At 46.2% G+C, this 20,647-nt stretch overlaps 1 protein-coding gene across 2 annotated transcripts in view; it reads left to right on the forward strand.

Moving 5' to 3' along the window:
• Window positions 1-11,316, forward strand: part of LOC133345170 (TOM1-like protein 2) — a 58,335-nt gene extending 47,019 nt beyond the window's left edge. The window contains exons 13-15 of one of the 2 annotated variants that reach the window (XM_061555711.1): window positions 4,083-4,142; window positions 9,628-9,676; window positions 11,143-11,316. In XM_061555711.1, the coding sequence (XP_061411695.1) occupies window positions 4,083-4,142; window positions 9,628-9,676; window positions 11,143-11,291 (258 nt within the window). In that variant the 3' untranslated portion in view covers window positions 11,292-11,316. The remainder of the gene's footprint in view (window positions 1-4,082; window positions 4,143-9,627; window positions 9,677-11,142) is intronic. The other variant, XM_061555720.1, reaches the window with a different exon arrangement.
• The last annotated feature ends 9,331 nt before the right edge of the window (window positions 11,317-20,647 follow it).

Below are 20,647 nucleotides of genomic sequence, written 5' to 3' on the forward strand. Positions count from 1 at the left end.
GCCAGTAAAACAACCATAAGACAATTTAGATTAAAGTTATCAGTCTAACTCTGTACCATAACAAACAAATATGGCTAAACCAAAAGTTTTCTAAATCACCAAAATAAAGCAATAAAAACAACGTAACAGTGATCATAGGAACTGTGATTCAAATTTAACAATTAACGATATACATAACATGCACGACCAAACTTTGCAGCCATAGAGCTGGCAGCATGAGTCACTCCATAACAGCAGGAGTATCAGTAGGAGTATCAACATTTTTCAATGCACCTTTATAGACCAGTTGGAGACCACCACCGTTTAGCACAGTTGGCTCCATACGGTGCAAAAGAAGTTTAGCGTACAGTACATACAAGACGGTGCGCTGACGGAAGAGACAGAAGACGGAGGTTTGCAAGCAAAACGCAGTGTGTGAATATTTGTGTTACAGTACCCACCGAGGGAGGAATGATGCATCGATGGCTATCGATCCTTAATCTCGTGATAACGGGCGTTGAATCGCAGTCGCAATAAAGCGTTTTGCATGGTACGATTTGGTGTGTAATGAGTTCATGTCGCCCCTGCAGCCACTGGAGGTGCTGTACCGTGAAATGCAGTTGAAATTCTGAAAGGGGGAATATGGGAAGTGGTGGTGGGGAGTGGTAACTCACACAAAACTGAAGAGATATCAGCTGGTGTTAAGACTGAGATGTCTAAAGATTAAAACCAGACAAGATTACAGGGTACAGGATGACTAAAAAATAGGTTCAGATCTTAACTTGGAGTTGTCGTAGAGATAAAGAGTGAAGCTTGGGAGATAAATGAGCAGGTGTACAGTTTGACGGTCTCAGCAAAGATTGATAAAGTGTGATGGCATTTTCAGATAAGCGTTGAAAACACATCTGCTGGCTTCTAATGCCTTGCAGAGAAAGGTAAATCGGAGCAGGAATCTCACTCCTGGAAGGACTTAAAAGATCTGTGGCTGAGACAGGCACAGTGGTTTCTATGCTAGGCAGGGCAAATGGGTGAGGAGTGAAACTAATGGAAGCTGTAATTTAAAGTCCGGATATTCGCACGATGCTCAGGACCGCTGCTGAGGAATAGAAGGACGAGATGCAAGCTATGTTGGACGAGTGACGGCAACAATAAATATATTGTCTTAGGGTTAAAGCAGATGGACAAAGTGAGAGACATTAACAAAAAAATATTGACGCGTCAATTATTCCCCGTAAAAATCTCATTAATGTAGCGTCTAATGCGGCAACTTCCCGCGGAAGCTTCACAGCAGTGGGACAGATTATTGTGGAAAAGCAGCAAATGAAAGCGAAAGTCGAGCAGAAAGAAGGTTGATGTAATATAAACAATTATTAACGATTATTTAAAGGTTTGGCAGAGAAGACAATCCGTACCGGTAGGCAGTTAATCGCGTGCAGAGGAGAAAGGTGGATCTTGGGCAAGGTCTTGTGTAGGGGGGGAGCTCAGCGGTGCAAACAATTAGTGGGAGGGACTTCTGAGCCTACAGGGGCAACAGAGCAGAAGAAGTGACCTCCCGTTGGGCTGAGATTGACTGGTGGTGTCATTCAAACACTTTTTGGTTACTGGAGGATGAGGGAGGACGTTCGAGTGAACTCGATGGTAGACGAGGGGTGTGTGAAGGGGAAAGTCCATGACAGAATTGAAATACGAAAAAAGTGTTGTAGTCGGGTCTTGAATGGACCAGGGCACCGTTTTAGAGGTATTTGAAGATGCGGTCACGCTCTTGAGTGCAAGTGAAAAGGTTGCCTGCAGCATTATTGTTCATCAAGACTCATGCCTGTCAATGCTAATTAGTTATTTACCCACAATCCTCCGTTGCCAACCTTAATACGTGTCTTTAAATAACAGCGTGCCTGACAACTGGACGTATTGGCAGTACACCGGTGCAGTGAAACACACCGGTCCTCATAAAACAGTCTTGAAAAGTTCAACTGACATTCGTCTTCAGACTGCTTCGACATCACGAGAATTGATTTTGACGCATCGCCACCCTGCAAGATGTTCTGAGCGGGGTTGTGAATTGCGGGGAAGTAAATAGTTTACACCATTGGAACCTCATTTGCCAGAAAAAAATATGATAATTGTTTTTTTACCCTTTTATCTGGCAACAAAACTGACACCTTTTTTTACAAGGAGTCATGTTTGTATAGACCACAATACCTGCAGTCATAATGCAAACAAAAAACATAACTCTGATAATGTATGCACTGTCCTTACAGTTGATTGGTCCACACCACAGACAGCTTTCCTTGTGAGACTAGGCTCTAAAGAAAGCTGTCTCGGGTGTGGACCAATAAACTTTAAGGACAGTGCATACATTATCAGAGTTATGTTTTTTGTTTGCGTTATGACTACAGGTATTGTGGTCTATGCAAACATGACTCCTTGTAAAAAAAGGTGTCAGTTTTGTTGCCAGATAAAAAGGGTATAAAACCAATTATCAAGTAAATAGTTATTGTGAAAATGTTTCTTATATTTTTATACCGCACATCACCGGTGTACCGCCAATACGTTCTACTGCCAGCTTCAAGTATTACCTTACATAACATGCAAATGTCGTGCGCTCTTGGCGCATTGTTAGTCGACGTCTACGCGTTGCTGCTTTTCGGTGAACGCTTACAGAATCGGTCTGTTAGGTTCGGCTCTCCAAGAGGAAAAATAATTGCTGCTTACGCGAGGAGTCGTTAGTATGAGCGCTGCCGCTGGTACATTTCCTGTGCCCGGTCATTGATCCAGTGTTCAGAGGCTGCAGCGGTTGTGTTGCATCATTGCCCTGTGTGCTTGTGTTTGTATTGTGCGGTTGCTATAGCTTGTCGATGCACGCCGCTCACGCATGCCGTGTGTGCTGCGTGGGCGCCGGGACGGAACACCAGAACCGTTATCGGCTCTGATCAATAGATGACATGGGCCCTTTTTTTGTTGTTGTTTTAAAAGATAAACGCAACGTTGAAATTCGTGATGTCCTTTGCAAAAAAAGAGATCTGGAATTTGTTGATAGGTCAGGAGAATAATTAATAACGTCGTGATTTCACATTGCTGGGTTTTTTTCCACCATCCATCATCAACCCACGATGACTTCACTCTTTCGCTTTATTGTTACGGCAGACGTGATGCTTTGCTAATTGTCCGTGCGAAAATGACTGGGTGGCCACGTTATATTTCAGCTGTCGACATCATGCAGACTTGTTGGTGGCTGCAAGCCCGTCGCCCAGAGGGTGCTCGCTTGCTAGGGGTGTAGCGGTTCGTCGATCCATGGATAACTATTAATTCCTGTGCTCACGATGATACAAGCATCACATCGTATGTGTAATACTCTATGATTTTTCCACTGGTATTTATATTGTATGTAGTGGGATCAAATGACCCATACGAGTCACAGGGGAGACCATTACATAAAAAAAATTTGTTTCTTGAATCGATTTGCACACCGCCCATAAATTGTGACAGTTGATTGATTTGCGAGGGACGGGGCAGTTTGTTGACACCCCTGTCATAGCCTTGAGAGATATTCAGCAAATAAATCTGTCTAAAATGCCAAAGTACATCTCGTTTTAGGTGCGTTAAAAACTACACAATGTTGCATATATGCCTTTCCCAAATGTATCTTTACAACCTAATGTTGTCGCTTTGGATGTGATTTCACAATTAGCATTTTAACATTTTAGAATTTTCATTTAATTTTCACAACATCAAAATATGTACATTATGCTCCCCCTGTCATGGTCAGGGAGACTAGCATCAACGTCGCGGGTCGTTGGATTAAAATCAAGAATCATCGTCTGGAGTTCAAAGCCACGGCCGTGAAAAAATTGCCCCGACTTATACTTAAAGATTAAAAACCGTCTGGTTTTGTGTTTCATCTGATAGTCGCAGAGCCGCACAGAAAACAACGGCCTATTCACGCTGGCCACTCGTAGACGGCATACGGAACTATTTATTTCAACACCCTGTGGGTTTGTTTTGGTTTCTGTTCATTGCATGGTGGTTTAATTAGCATTTTCTATTTGTTGCGCGGTGTTTTATGTTGTTGGTCACTGTTATTCTTTCTGTTGTGTTTCATACAGATCCCGGTCGCGCATGTGTCCTCAAAAGACGAGGTAGATGCATGGCTCTTGGCCGATTCGGTGAGAGGACCTTGGTTCCCCCCCCCCCCCTTATGTTTATTTTCTTGATACGTTGTTTTTTTCCCATCCACCGTGCCAAACGCTCTTTAAACCTGCCACATCTCGCACGCGGCGCTGCGGCCTGCGGCCTGCGGCCTCGTGCCCGCGCGCCACAGCGCCGAGTCAGCGCGGTTCAAACGCTGCAGATGAATACACGCGCATCCGCTCTTGGTGAAGTCGGCTTCTCTGGTGCACTGAGGTTTTTTAAGGGCTTTGCTTACCGTAGTAGGCGCCCTGAGACATTGGTGGAAGGCGCCTTACAAATAAATGTAAATGATTATTAGTAGTAGTAGTAGACATCTCCATTGTAAAGACGGAATATTTTACGTGTCCCTGGTGACTCTTGAGGTCAGACCGTTCAGCTGGCACCGCTGAGGTCGTGGGCGGCCGTCTCTGCTTAAACCGTGGCCTCAAGCGTCGCAAGTGGATGATCTCAGCCTGATCAACGATGAATGCACAAACAAACGATCACGTAGAATTTGGTTTCTGAACTTAAGTGGGGGCGACATACGGTGCAAAAGAACTTCAACATACATGCAAGTTGGCTAAATGCGAGCTCTGAGTGTTAAACATTGTTTAGACTGCCAAGTGAAGAACATTACTCTTGTCTGCAGAGGTGGCAAAAGGGTTCTCAGAGGCAACTCTGCGTTATCCGCTTCTTCTATTGGCTGTTCTCTAACACGAAGGCTGCCAATGCTGTGAGAATTCCACATGGACTCGCCGTAATGCTACGAGCACAGTCGGGAGTAAAACTGGGGGAAAAACTGGCACATTTATTTGTTGAGTAAAACATTCAATACAAAGATGCATACTTTGATGGACGGACATGTCTCGCGATCACCGGTTTTGCCGCCTGTGACATTTCTAAATGTCCGGTGACTGAAAGTTGCACACAGTCACTGAACAGAATTTGCAGTTGCGTTGGTGCACTGAGCTACGACGTCGCCTTACACTGCAGCTGTGGGAAGAGGCCCGCGTGGTGCTGTGGAACTGCGAGGGCAATGATATAAATAAGCACACTTCCGTCAGCCTCGCCACATAACAACACAAATGATTTTCGGCCCATCGGCTTTCTAGACCAACCCCTCCTCAAACTCGCCCACCTGTTCTCCTGTCACCAAAACTCCCACCGACACTTTTAATTACCCCACTCTTTCTCTCAACCACTGTCATCTTACGTACAATTTTATAATGGGTTTAAGCGGCTTAGAATAAGGCCCTATATAAACCTATATAAGATAAGCTGTAACAGTTCTGGTTTTTTCGGTAAAGTCATGTAGAAGGGAAATAATAAAATAATAAAAATAAAACATAATAAAATAATTCTCACGACGTTTCGGCCACAACGCAAGCAGCCGTCCTCAGGTGAAGACCAGGTCTGTCGGGGAGACAGCGTCTGAATGAAACACCACCATGCTTGGAGCGTCTATTTAAGCTGGGTTGAAAGGGGGGGAAGGGCGCCTTGACAAAATAGTTTGCATATCAAGAGGAATTTAGCATATTTATGGGAACTGCAGGTATGTGATTAGTACTACTTGTGAAATGCGTAGGAGGTGGGCGGGGGGTTTCAAAGTCATATTATGCCCGTGAATTATGCAGGATTAGCAGCATCAAAGGGAGGGGATAGGGGTAGTATTAATAAAGGGTAAGGAATGTTAATAGTATGTAGCTGCAGTAACTAAACAACCATGTAAAAAACTAAAGTATAAACTACATGGTATCATCAGTATACTAAATATACCCTTCATTAGCATTCCCTCCGTCAGCTTGCTTCCCTCTGCGTCGAGCCACCAAGCCACCTGACGTGCTTATTCCTTGTTTCATTGGCTGTGCACCGCAATGTCGTCTCTCTCTTGCCATCACCGCTACCATATTTGACATGCATACACTCGCCACGGTGGCAAGATGTCGACTACCTCGCCCGGTGTACAGGAGGCCGTCGTGGGTTCGATCCCAACCCTTACGCCTGTATATATTTGGAGTTTGAATATCTCTCCGTGGTCGCGTGGATTTTAACCAGTATTTCCCTCTACATTTTGAAACGCGCGTTGAGAGTATTTGGCTGCTTAAAATGTCCACACGATAAGCCACTTCGTTGAGCTGCCATTTGTGGCCAGGTCGCTTCTGAAAAAGTGCTACACGGCCCCGTGGGCCTTTCCTGGTTAAAATAAAAAATAGTTTTTATAGTTTTAGTTTGATATTTATAATTTTTTGTTTGTCTTTTTAGAATTTCCTTGAATGCAACTAATCGGCTACTCCGTACAGTCCCTTCTCTTACTGTGAGTCACATGCTGGTTATCAACAATTCTCTCAACGTGAACTCTAACCTTTTGTAACCGCTACCCCGAAAAATGTCAATGCATCTCATTGTGCCTCATGCTTTTAATTTATTCATTATCTCCTTGAACGTCGCTGTTACCCCCCCTCCCCCCACATGTAGTTTCCTCGGGAACATAAAACATTCCTTAAAATACGACAGAAATAAATTACGAGCAATCGAAAAAAAGTGTTGTATTTTAAAGAAGGTCTCTCGATGCTTAAAGTTGTAATCCCCGTCTACAAGAAGGACCTTGCTCCTCGCATTACTCGTTCAATGGCACACACACCCTCATTTTCACGAGAAATGTGCTTTCCCCGCAAGCGACGGTTGTCAGTGTCGACGGACGGAGGTCACTTGAGAGAGCCAGGTTTGGTGTCTGTGGGGTGTCGATTGCCCAAATGAAATCTGGAATCATGACTGGCAGCCCACCGAGACGCAGAACTTGTGAACAGCACGATTGTGTGTACGTGGTGAACACATTCAACTTCCTTCTTAATGTTGTGATTAGGTCTGCGTGATACTGCCACGTGATAGCGTATCGCCCTTGTTCCAAATCATCATTCATTATGTGACCCCCCCCCCCCACCGCCCACCATTTGCATGTAAAAAAAAAGTGAGCCATCATTCGGTGAACAATTTCAAGTCTCAACTGTCCAGCTCAAAAAATGTGTTGATGGGAGTGATCCGTGGGGATTACGCTGGACGCTCTCGCGCTGTGCTTGCTCGAGTAGTCCACGGAAAAAGATTGGACCCACGTTTTTAACCACTCGTACACCCAGTTATATTGCACCCCCCCGCCCTCTGGCCTTCGCACATGAGGGGTTCACAAGTGACGACATCACATCTATCCCCCTATTTAAGAACGAAACAGGAGGATTTCTCCACAAATCTGGCTGTCGCCTGATGATGCTGGTTGTAATTACCGGTGAAACGTCGTACTCGGATTGTTGTGGATTTACTCTCCAACACACAACCGTTGTGCTGTACTGGTAACGAATTGCCATGTTCTGTTTACGTGACAAACCTTCATAATTGGCTGTGTCGGGTGGTGGCGGGTTTAACAACACATTTATATTTAAGCGATCTAACCAACAAAAAAACCTCTTATGGATAATATTGGTAAGCGAAAGCCTCGCGTAGTGTTAAACTGTCCTAGATTTTGTTGGTCCCAATCGAGGAGTCTGTTGGCCGACTCTGGTCGATGATCAGCATCTTGAATCGCCCCATCCCGCAGACGCCGTTTGTTCAACTCCAAAATCGCCGATCAATACGGCTTGTGTGCAATCATATTTACAACAACAAACCCAAGCAGTCTCAGAAAGCTGGTCAGACGATGGTATTCCGTGTATGTACGTTGAACTTCTTTCGCACCGTACATGGCCAACCGGACGTGCAGGGAAGAAGGACAACACAAAAAGCAGTAAAAAATAAATGAGTTTTCAGTCTCGGTTTAAAACCACATAGCTCCTCCCCAGTGGCTTCATAATAAGATAATAAACTGCATTGAAATAGGTTTGCCGTGCAACATCGTCCACGTTTAAATTCTGCACACACACCGCTTCTTATCAATTGAGTGTTTGTTTCCTGTGTCTGTCATGGGTTTCTTGTGGGGTCATGTCCTTTGACGATAATTTACGGCTGCTCAGAGCTCGGGTTTCTCTGTTTTTCAGTTAACACACAAAACAAGATGATTTCAAACACCTGTAAATAATGATGGAGTTAGACCATCGCCGGTGACGTTTTGCCATCTGTGAAAGTAACGCGTGCAGCATGGAACTAAACTTTCTCGCTTGATGTTGCAGCAGTACCACTTTTATATTGGACTGTGGTTTAATTGATCAGCCCTCCTATTATATCAATTGCCTTAATACCAACCTTGTAAGATCCAACTTCTCTCATTCCACATTGTGAGAGGAGAGCAAATGTTACCATAGCAGGTTTCAAAGTCTAATAACAGTTCAACGTTTAACTGTCAACACCAGATACAAGTTTTAATGCGCGCATTGTGTTCTTGTTTCAATGAGAGCTTCCCAAACTTTCCCCTGTCAGTGGATCCGCAGCTTTCACTGCTTTTGTCCTTAATTCGTGTCCATGCCACGGACAGTTCTGTGGGCACGTGACCCGCGCATTGTACATCTTGCAGTGATGTTCCCGACTGATAGAAACACCCATGTGTGCTCAATTTGTAACTAACTGTGCACCATAAAGATTACTCGTTTTTTTTGTCACGGCAGAGCTTATTTGGGTTATTGTTTGCTGATACTGCAACAACAGCTCTGATTGTAGTTTGATGTCGTCTGTAAAATCACGCCGAAGGTAGTTCTGCTTACCGGCCCATCGAATGTTCCAGAAAATGCATGCGATGAGTAGAACACCTTCACTTAATTCAAAACACATGCTGTTGGGGAAACTCAACAAGTAACCGTGTGTTGGAATTATTTATCTTTTCTCACCGGTCACATTTAACGGGAATGGTGTGGCTTTTCGTCACGTGAGCAGAGCGTCTAAACTGATTTTGAAGCCCTTTAGCATTAGTTGTGGGTGCTGCATTCACATTCATGCAGTTTCTACAGATTTTACACCACTGTTAGTCTACATTTTCATCTGAATGAATGAACACACTGATTAACTTCTGGAAACGATACAGAATCGCACATATTCCAACATGTGTCCTTCCGCTAATAGACATGGAACGGATCTCAGTTCTCTGGCTATTGCAAATAATAATAATTGAAATGTGAGATGTTGTAACTGTGTTGATATAATGAATAGATTGTTCTATGTAACCCTGTATGAATCTACACATGCTGTGCGAGTGCCTGGTGAGTGGGGCGCGGTGGTGCAGCAGTTAGAGCGCTACAAATCCGGTGACGCGAGTTCAATTCCCACTCAAGGCCAACACCAGTGACAATTGTCTGAACCGGTCCTGAGCCTCCCCGAGGTCGACTGACCCTCATGAGTACCTGGTGCAGTGTTTTAAACATCGCCAGTGGGCAGACGAAGGTGGTTCTGGCCACCCACCCCCTTGTGTGCCGTGCCGGGCCCTTAATCGGTGCTCGCTAACAGCTGTACAGGTGATATTTGTCCTGTTAGTTTGTATTGAAATTCGTTGATTGTGTTTTTCAGGGGAAAGGAGATGAGACGGCAGAAGTGGCCACTTCTGGGACGGCTGAAGGTAGAGTTCACATCATCGCATATCTCGTGTGGCATCTCACAGCGTTGGCTTGTATGTATGTTGAACTTCTTTTGCACCATACGTAGCCAACTGTACCTAATAGGAGGTGCGGGGGAAGGACAACAATCTAAACACTAAACGCAGTTCTAAAGAAATTATTTTTCAATTTAGATGATTTGAATAGGGGCATCGCTCCAGTGGCTTCCTAATATCGGAAGGAAGAGCGTTCCAGACGGCCGCAGAAGCTCTTCTGGAAGCGTGCGATGCAGTGGCCGTCTTTGTTCGATGGTTAGCCAAAAAGGCGCTGCGAATATTTTGTACCGGATACAATTCAGAACCTCGTCTCTCTAATTATTTTGCTGCCTTTTTTTGTGAGAGCCCATTTTTTGAGAGTTACATTTTATTCGGTCAAATAGTTTCTTCTCGCAACTTGAGTGCCCATTGGGTTTCATCCATCACTTGCCTTTGTTTCGTTTTAACCGAGAAGAGGCCCCTTTGAGATTGTTTATTATTCAGCGTCCTGCGTTTCATAATTACCTCGTGTGACACATGCTCACAGTGTTGCCTTCCTGCCGCGGTGGCGAGATGTTAGTTCCCTCGCCAGGTATGCAGGAGGTCGTGGGTTCCATCCCGACCCTGACGCCTGCTGTATATTTGGAGTTTGCGGGTTCTCTTCGTAGTTGCGTGGACTTTTCCCCGGGTCCTCCACATTTAGAATCAACGTGTGTTTAGAGTATTTGGCTGCTTAAATATCCACACGATAATCCGCTTCGTAGCGTTATCATTTGTGGTCAAGTCGCTTCTGAAAAAGAGCTATGCAGCTCAGTGGGCCTTAAGCTGGTAAAAAAAAATAGTTATAGTTCGGTTATTTTCCCTGGATGGCACACCCACGTTCCACATGGAGGGGCATGCATGTGAGAGGGCACTTAATAAAACCAAGCCTCTCTGCTCGTCACAGCCTGTCACAGCTGGAACATTTGGGAGCAATCGAGTTAAATGCCCAATGATATTTGCATGTGTTTTCACCTTCAACCCCTCCCCAACGCATCCCACAGATCTGTTATTTGCACGTGTTGGTTGATTTTGGATTCTGCTGTTGTTCCCCCATTACACGCGGTGTCGGTCAGATGTCCAATGTGGACAAGATGTGTCAAACGCGCGCGCTGGAATTTATTGTTAACGGTTTTAAATTTCAATCGTGCTTTTTGTCCGGGAGTCACGCGTCCCTTTCTTATTCCCCACATCCTGCTCGGTAGCGTCGCATTGTTATCCACAATTGCTCCGTCGCACCGGGGCCAGACTTTCCCACAGGATATACAACTTACCCACGGCACTTTGAATAAAATGTAAGTCTCGGGCGAGGTTACTTTGGATGTATGTTTCTAATATGGATTTGTAACCACCCCATGGAGGAATCTGCGTTTTTGAGTAATTCTCCCCTCCGTCTCCTTGTTTCCCTCCGTCAGCGTTCGACTCATTTCTGGCTTCGAGAGCGACCGTTGCAGAGAAGCTGCCTGACCTCCCGATGCCCCCGCCGAGTGAGGGCCCAGCTCGCTCGTCCGTCCAAGGCAAGAAGAAGATGGACAAGACGGAAGATTCTCTCTTTGCCCTTTAAAATCACGTCTGCGGGGGGGGGGGGGGGGGGGAGGGGGGGGGTCAACCGGGTGGTTTTGTGGAGCGAGAGGAGAGCTAAATGCCAACGGGCCGTGTTCGGGAGCACTGAACCAACACCACTGGGTTGATGAAGTACAAAGCTTCTAACCGAGATTAATAACCACGTTCTCACGTGTGTCACATTTGCCTGGTCACCTGTGAGATTACAGACGAAAATTTTTTGTCGCATTAGTCTTTTGGATTTGCACTCAATTCGGTCGAGCTCAACTCTGGAGGAGGCTTCAGTCAAAATCGAGGAGCACACAGTGAATTACTCGCTCGTCTGAAAACAACCACAGTCGCGACATTCTGGTAACGTAGGTCAGTCGAACGATTTCGCGTGGCGGCCTGTGGCGGTCTCTTCTTATTTGTTCCTCCCAACACAAAGAGGACTGGCCCTGGCCTGTAACGCCATCCAGTAATGCAAATCACGTTTTGTATCTAGGTGGTGGTCGTATACGCTGCTCATTAAGAACTGAAAAACAAGCGAAACGTTTGAGGTGAAACAAAAAAAAAGAGATCTGGCCGGGTAAATAAAACCCATCGGAGATGAGTGGAGTGGTTGCTAATACCATCGCTTATTGAGAGGTTTGGTGGTGGGTGGTGGGAGGGTATGGATGGTTATGAAAGGGAAAAGGATGAAGTGGGTGGTCGGGAGCATAATTGTGGGAGGAAAGGCAGTGGCAGTAAAGTAATTATTTTACGAATGTGAACATAAGAAATTGTGTTTTATCAGCTGCCAAATTCGCATCATACGCAGATTGTGATGTAATCATTTGTCCGCCGATGAGCTGTATCTGCTTGCCGTGGGTAACCCTTTCACCTGCAGGCCTCGGAGCCTGCGGGCATATCGAGTATTCTCGTGACAAAGAGTGGTGTTCTCCCTCCCCCGTGTGCTTTTCACTGCAGATTTATTTTTTTTGGACGCGGCTTGGCGACGTCGTGGGTTTAGGCTCGGAGCGCCCCGCAGCCTAAAGCGTAAATTATCCTCCTTGAGGCACCGTCTCCAGCGAGATGTGTGCGGCAAGCGCCGTGGCCGTTCTGTAAGTGAATGGGTTATTTCTGTACAGTGACGCGCAAAGCAAGTATGCATAGAATAAGCTGTGTTCGTTACGACGATTATTTGAGTGATTGTTTCTAAACCACAACATCAATTACGTGAATCTGTTTGCTGGAAAACAACGTCTGGTCATGTTTATTTTATTTTGTAATGATCCTACGTGCACACCAGAGCGTTGGTTACAATTAACGCCGCTTATAAAAGGGCCATTTTGCAAGTTGGTGGGCATTGCGGAATTCAGATTGGCACATTTTTGGAAGTGAATCTTCAAAGATGCCCGAGTCACTTTGGGTGTTTGAGGGGCACCATGATCAGGACGCTGAGGTCATGAGTTTGACCCCGAGTTGGGAATGCAAATTAAACCGGGTTTTTGCGTGTGGCAGGGTTTGATGGTGGTCACTCTATTTCGACACAATAATCTTGTGCCAGCTCTGATGGCGTAATGTACTTTGGCAGATGGACAGGAAATTACTGTGCTCCGTTCACAATATCGAAGGAGCATTTTTTCGAGCGTACGTGATGAGAGATGGGTCGGAGATGACCCGGATTAGTTTCACGCTTTCTCTTCTACATTCCCCAATGACGTGAGCTTCTGCTTTCTTTGACTGCGAAACTGATGATTATTCCACTCTTGTGCAGAAATCACTCATGAGGTAATGATTTGTGAAATTCGGCATGGCCAGTCACAGATTAGTCATCCAAACAAAACGTGTCTCCAACGTGTTTTCAGGGTGTTCCCGCGTGTTGTTCGGCACAATGTCTGACGTTTCGCTCCACGTCCTGGGAGCTGCCTGTGTGTGCTGAACTTCTTTCGAGCCGTACGTAGTCAGCCGTGCGAATCGGAAGGGGCTTCATCAATGTCGTGCTGGGAGACTCGCGGGTTCCACCTGAAAACGCGCCGGAGAGCTGACGCAGCAACACAACCGCAAAGACCCTGCCCAGTTGCTCCGAAAGGATTCGAAAACGGTCGTATGCCAACATTTGAATGTAGCCATTTTGTAAATTTTGGAAAACCTGTAAGGCTCCAGTGTGCATGTAGCCTGTGAAAAGCATATGAAAAGTTGTAATAAAATATCGCAAGTTAAATGCGTTTCTTTTCAAAGTTCTTTTTTTACTTGAAATTGACTTGCAAGAAGATGAGGGAAACCACAGGGAAGTGATCATTAAAGGTGCAGCCCTGCAATGTCTGGCCTGCGCCACTCCTGGAGCTAGAGCCTCCACGAGTGAAAGCTCGAGAGCCCCCCTCTAGGGGAGGGTATTTGGCCTACTCTTCCACACTGGCCAGACGTCTCGGAAGTGGTGGGAAGGACCAACATTTTACCCCGTCACACGTGACCTACTCATCGACTGGTGTTCACATTTGGACTGCTTATTGGACAGGAGGTTCGAAATTTAAAAGACACTTGCCCATTTCCACTAAAGATATAACTCGACAGTTTAACTGATAAGGACGTTTCGACATCCTCCAGTAAGGGCTTTGGTTATATGTTACAGCATTGCACTGCGTGCAAACGGGATGAGTGGCGACTTTGCCGATTGGTAAAGCTCGCCTACTCTCAACTAAACTTGCTATTTTACTAAGGCCCACTGAGCTAAAAAGTTATTTTTCAGAAATTTCCTGGCCACAAATGATAGCTCAGTAAAGTGGCTTATTGCGTGGAAATTCATAGCAACCAAATACTCCAAAACGCGTTTCTAAACGTGGAGGGAAAACCGGAGGACCCGGAGAAAAGTCAACGCGACCACGGGGACAAAGACACGCACACTCAATATAGAGCAGGCGTCAGGATCGCATTGAACCCACAACCACAGGTAGACCAGGCGAGGTGGTTAACATCTCGCCACGGCGCCGTACTCTTTTGTGCTCCTACGTTGTATTTGTGTGTGGCGGTAACACAGTCAAATGGGACTGCACCTTGGTCTGCTCCACTACATTTTCTTTGAACGTAGAAGCGAGTTTGTACATTTAATATTAACATGTCCGTGTCCATATGCTTAAACGTGTGTTGGGCGGTGAACCTATTCATTGGCGACGCAGGTGATCGAAATTCTCCCAAGACGTCTGGCGTGGTAAAGTGTGTGTACTCCTACTCGTCCCAAGACGTCTGGCGTGGTAAAGTGTGTGTTCTATGGGAATCTCATTTGCCAGTAAAAATATGATAATTGGTTCTTTACCCTTCTATCTGGCAACAAAACTGACACCTTTTTACAAGGAGTCATGTTTGCATAGACCGCAATACCTGCAGTCATAATACAAACAAAAGAACATAACTCTGATAATGTGCACTGTCCTTGAAGTTGATTGGTCCACACCCGAGACAGCTTTCCTTAGAGCCTAGTCTCATATGGGTTGGACCAGATGACGCCAAAAGGCGCACTTTTGGCGTCATCTGGTCCAACCCATATGAGACTAGGCTCTAAGGAAAGCTGTCTCGGGTGTGGACCAATCAACTTCAAGGACAGTGCACATTATCAGAGTTATGTTCTTTTGTTTGTATTATGACTGCAGGTATTGCGGTCTATGCAAACATGACTCCTTGTAAAAAGGTGTCAGTTTTGTTGCCAGATAGAAGGGTAAAGAACCAATTATCAAAGTGTGTGTTCTCTCACTTGTCCCAAGACGTCTGGCCATTTTTGTGGAAGAGAAGGCCAAAATAAGCTGTCGAGTGGCACTCCAGATCTCTCTTGTTGGGAAACCCTTCTGCCAGCAGTGCCGTGAGCGAGCAATTGCAGGGCCGCGCCTTGAACTTTGATAGCAACTCTGGTCCAATAGAACAACCATTGACTTTCCACAGCTGTTGTGAGTTGTTTTGAAGTCGGCGAGTATGGATGGGATTGAAGACTGGGCATATTTGGGGTGATTTGGCCATAGATGACTTCGTAACTCTACACGGTATTGTAAGAAAGTGTACACATTCAAACAGCAGTCGCTGGTATTTGCAAGCAGGCTACTAAGAGGAGCGGGGACATTCGGAAATTCGAGACAGATTTGATGAGGCTTGGCTGCCACTCATCGCTGGGCTAAAACCATTGCACTGGCACTGCAGACACAGGCAAACACATTCGGCACATGTGATTTTGATGTTCTTTCTGCCGATGTCTTAACTGACAACAGGCGTCCAAGCCCATCGAGTAGCATTACCTACCACGCTGCCATACAAACACTTGCACTTGTGAAGCTTGCGGTTGAGACACTGGACGTGTGTGTGTCACGTGCGAGTTCAGTTTAGTTCACGTGCCCACGTGATTCGTGTGACCACGAGAATACGATGGCACTCCGTGTACCAAAAAAAAATTTCGGCCCTGTGCTGTGCTGTGATTACAAAAAAAGTGTAGCGCTCGGAAAAATATTGCAGCGATGGGCATACTAAAAGTGCTAGACCAACCTTAACTCAGTAGTATTTATATGTCCTTATTTCATGCATGGCGCACTGAGATCCCGAGATAAATCGCGCCTTATAAATGTTAATTATTATTATCCGAGCACTTTAACCGTAAATAAAACTAACCCTGTCGCTATACCTACATCTGACCATAACTCCACCTAACACTTAACTGCAGCTGCCAACTAAAACCCCAATGCTGCACGAGAAACATGCCAATTGTGATCCCTCTCATGCCAAACATTACAGCATAAATCCGCATCCATTTTTGTGAAACAAGTTGCGGTCTTATTTTCCCCGGATTATTCCAAATGTCCTCTGAACGTCACGTGGCACAGATCAGTGTTTTCCCCCATCTGTCGGCGGACGGCCGGTGAAATATTCACCGAAATTTGGAAATATTCTTTCAAGTGGCCTTTTTATCATTTTTTGAAATGGCGGGGGGGGGGGACCTTACTACACGAACTGCTCCAAGGTTGTCGCGCAACGGGCACGCCAATCATTTATTTTACTTAACGTTCTCAAGAGCTGGAGTTTAGCCAAGTTAAAGTACAAAACTAAATTTAATACGATAGTTTTTGTGTGTGTGTGCATTTAGTGATGACCAGCCCGAGACCCGTCAGCTCGCTACATTTCATAAACCGGTTTAAACCGCGAGCCGTTGCCCGGATCTGAACCCAGGATCTCAGGAAGTGCCAGCTCTGACGCTTAATCCACCCGACCACCTGATTTTAATATTGCGTTTAAAATGGCATTTTGTACCCAGTTTTCATGAAGCGGGTTGTTTACACAGCCTCGCTGCACTCCTATATTGTTACCGTGAAACTCTTGTGCCATGCACGGTATTTGGTACAAAAATCTCAGCCGAGGGAATTCAATTGCCATATGCACTAACTTCGTTAACAGTGACATGATGATGAGTGCCAGTGAAGGTGAAGCCAGTGCGTCCACCACGTGAGGTCTCAGGGGGTCATGAAACTGTCGAGTCATCGTGGCACAGCAGGCTGGTGCAGATGTCGGAGAGAGAGCCCAAGGAATGGGCCCTCTTAGCAGCCTGTGTTCCGTGGCTTTACGAGGCATCAGCCTGTTAATCGGTGTGCACTTCATTGACTGGCTGAGGATGTGGGACCATTTTCACCAGCTTCGGGACATGTGGTCAACGAGCAGGCCAAAACCAGTTCTGAAGAAAAACAACGTTGCCAACAGTATGTGCCACGCCAAGACCATCGCTTCCTTCACCCAGATCTTGCCATTGCTGCAGAGTTGACACCCAACCTCAGACCTCTACTCCTGCAATACGCCACATTTGGCTTCAGGTCTTCCCCGTTCGTCGCCTACCTCTGAGTCTCCTCTCCAGTTACTTTATTGCTGAAGTGCTCTCTGCTCTTGCACCCTTACCCTGACCTTCAAAATTCAGTTCACAGTGGAGCGGTGTCGTGGCGGTTGAGAGCATTGCGCTTTAAACCCAGTGCCCTGAGCTTTTATTTTCAGCCAACAAGATGAGTGGTGAACAATAATTGAACCGGTTCTGCCCTCCTCCCACCTTCCTCAAACCACACTGACCAGCGTGGCGATGTGCGGTCAAACAACCCTCACGATCGACACGGCTATATTGGCATATCATGTCAATACTTTGCATTGTTTGGATTATTGCCAACCATGCCATCGCGATGTTAAATTCCCATCGACAAGAACGTGCGTTGAGCACTAACGCCATTCAAACGATTGCCTTTGAAGGGACGCAAGTACAACTGAAACGGCGGGAGGGTGGTCTCGTTAGCCGAGTGCAGGGGTCGACAGTTACACATAACAAGAAGAGCCATTTTCTTTTCTAATTCGGTAAAAACAACTCAATATTTCAAGAGGCGCAATGCCACGTGGTGGTGACTACTAGACGCGGGTCCTTAAAAAAGTAGCCGTCACGAAGTGGCCCTTGAAGAGCCGCCGCGTGCAGCCCCGTTTCCGACCCCCCCAGGGTCCCACGTGTTATCCTGAAATGGCCTTGTTTTGACATATTTTAATACAAGCATCAACAAGCCTTTTTCATATTAAAGATTAACAATGTGCAAATGTGAGAACCGCCCACGGTAGCACAAAAAAACATATTGTGAGCTCGGCCAATTACCACTTGGCATATGCCGATGTGTTTTTGTTCTGTCCACTAAAATCAGCCGACGTATACCACACCGCCCCCCGTTACTCAACTTGCATAACAAAAACAAACGTGATGCCAATACAAGGGAACAGTCTCTCACCTATCACTATAATTGGCCACACTGATAACCGTGTACCACTGCTCTCAATTCAACTTGGATGGTTAGGAAGCTTTTTTTAAAGGGATACAGGTCCTACAATTTTCATATCAGGGCTATACGACACATTCGACCGCTATTGAGTCGTGGCATAGCCAACATGGTGGCATGTAGCGTGGTATCGCCAAGGCTCGATTATTTCAACTCACTACTCTACGGGACGTCTGGCAAAAGCAACATTAGCAAGCTGCAGAGTGTACATATTTTTTTTGGCACATTTCATGACGGGCACTGCAAGATCTGACTGTGTCTGTACGGTGCTTGCCAAGCTGCATTGGCTTCCGGTTGCCGAACTTATACATTAGAAGGTCGCGCTCATCACACGTAAAGTGCTTGCCACAAATTAACCACAACACCTTGCTGGTCTTGTTAAGGAGCATAAACCATCGCGTGAACTCCGGTCATCCTCGCAGTGGCTTTTGGCTAAACATCAAATAACAAATAAAGACGGTGGTCACCGCATCGCACGCTTTCAGATGCGCTTCTGCAGCCGTCTGGAACGCTCTTCCTTCAGATAATAGGAAGCCACTGGAGCTATGCACTTTGAAATCTAGATTGAAAACTAGATTTTTTTAGAACTGCTCTTTATGTTTAGTTTGTTGTCCTTCACCCGCACCTCCAATTAGCATGGTTGGCTACGCATTGTGCGAAATAAGTTCAACGCACATACATCTATTAGCAACAAGGTCATCGGGAGTAAGAGTTGGGTGGAAAAAGGGGCTATTTGTCCTGAGCCTCACGCAAAGGAAGGCCCCACAATGAGCCTGTTTTTGTATTGCTCATAAATCAGGGTGCCCCATGTTACATTCTGCCCCAAGCCTCCACAGAAGTTCTTCTCGACATTCTCACATTGGCAATTCCCAGCAGGGCCGCAAAGCTGTGCAGAGAAGGCCCTTGGAGGCGTGCACTATGTGCCACTCCTGCCACGTTGACTCTCCTCATCCACCACCCACAATCTCTCACTGCTTACCAGCAAAAGCAAGTTACAGTAAGGGTAGCAGGATAGTCATGGGAACACCATGCCTCTCCAAGAACACTAGTGGGAAAAATAACAATCCAAAAGAGGAGAGGGAGAATTATGACACTCGGAACACAACAACAAAAACAACGCAGTGCAGCTCCTAAAAGTAATTCTAACACTGAACAGTGACATGGACACAGCAGACACGTGCCCTGATCAAATCCTCGCAAAAGGAAACTTCGACAAACGCCACTAACGATCGTGAGACGCCTGTTGCGGGGAGGAATGGGTCGACGTCCTATAGATGCCGGCAACGATTATGGAAAAAAAACTGACTTTTTTTACGGAGATACAAAACCTTAATTTTTGGTCATCATCGCTGGCACCCACGGGAGTCTTCTTTACATTATAACATTAGAATATATGCCAAAGTTGGTAACACGGATGTACGACACTGCTGTGGGCAGGGCTGCCCTCCTTAAAGAGGTGTCCTGAGAAGCCAGGATATCCAGTCAGAATCAGAATATTTATTTATGCTGGAGGAATCCTATGAGCTATAAAGCTCTTTCACAGATGGCTAGCACCATGTATGGAACGACTTCCAAGTCACCCCTTTGTATGACCTCCAGCTGAACATTGGAGGCCCTGGCCCAGGAAGTTGCCACCGCTCTGATAGAATGAGCTGGAAGGATCGAGAGGAAGCTTCCTTGAACACCTCTCACCGTCCCTGAACCAGACTGAAATTCGCACACTTTAGAGGCCGCGTACAGCATGCTGAGCCGCTGAGACTCGCATCTATTGGTGGTCCTTCGTAAACAAGAGCGCTTGAGATCTCTAAGCCAGAACAAGTGGATGTCGTGCCCCCCCCCCCCCCCCCGTTTGTCTAAGGCACATGACGCCCGGGACGTAACATTGGAAGGCGCAGTTCCTGCTGGAAGTGAAATGTAGATGCCACCTACAGCAGGGAATGAGATAACCGTCCGAATACCACTTAGTCTGGTTGAAAATTGATGAAGGGAGGTAGAGCCAGCAAAGCTTTGAGGCCCCTTTCCATGTGGTGGATATGGCCACCAGGCATATGTAGCTGGTGTGAGCTCGCCTGCGATGAATCACACATAATTGTCCACTCTGCTCGTTGCTACGCAGAAGCAGGTGCGTTTTTTATTACGATTATTTAAGATATGGCAATTGTGACCATACCTCTCTCTGCCATACTGGCATTGCACCCGCCGGGCTCACTCTCCGTGATTGGATGAGGAGCTCGGTAATCCGGGAGAGCATCAGAGTCGAGCTGCTGCTCCTCCGGATCGAGAGGAGCCAGTTGAGGTAGTTCGGGCACCTGGTAAGGATGCCCCCCGGTAGACTCCCCGTGGAACTCTACCGGGCAGCAGCAACGTCCCACTGGGGAAGACCCCGGGGCCAGCCCAGGATACGCTGGTGGGACTATGTTGCTCGTCTGGCCTGGGAACGCCTAGGAATTCCCCAGGAAGAGCTAGAGTCTGTGTATAGTAGTGTATAGTGTAGTGTATAGTCGTGTATAGTGTAGTGTATAGTGTGGTGTATAGTAGTGTAGTGTATAGTCGTGTATAGTGTAGTGTATAG

Source organism: Lethenteron reissneri, chromosome 3 (genome assembly GCF_015708825.2).
Source record: "Lethenteron reissneri isolate LAM-NWPU_2019-01 chromosome 3, ASM1570882v1, whole genome shotgun sequence".
NCBI lineage: Eukaryota > Metazoa > Chordata > Hyperoartia > Petromyzontiformes > Petromyzontidae > Lethenteron > Lethenteron reissneri.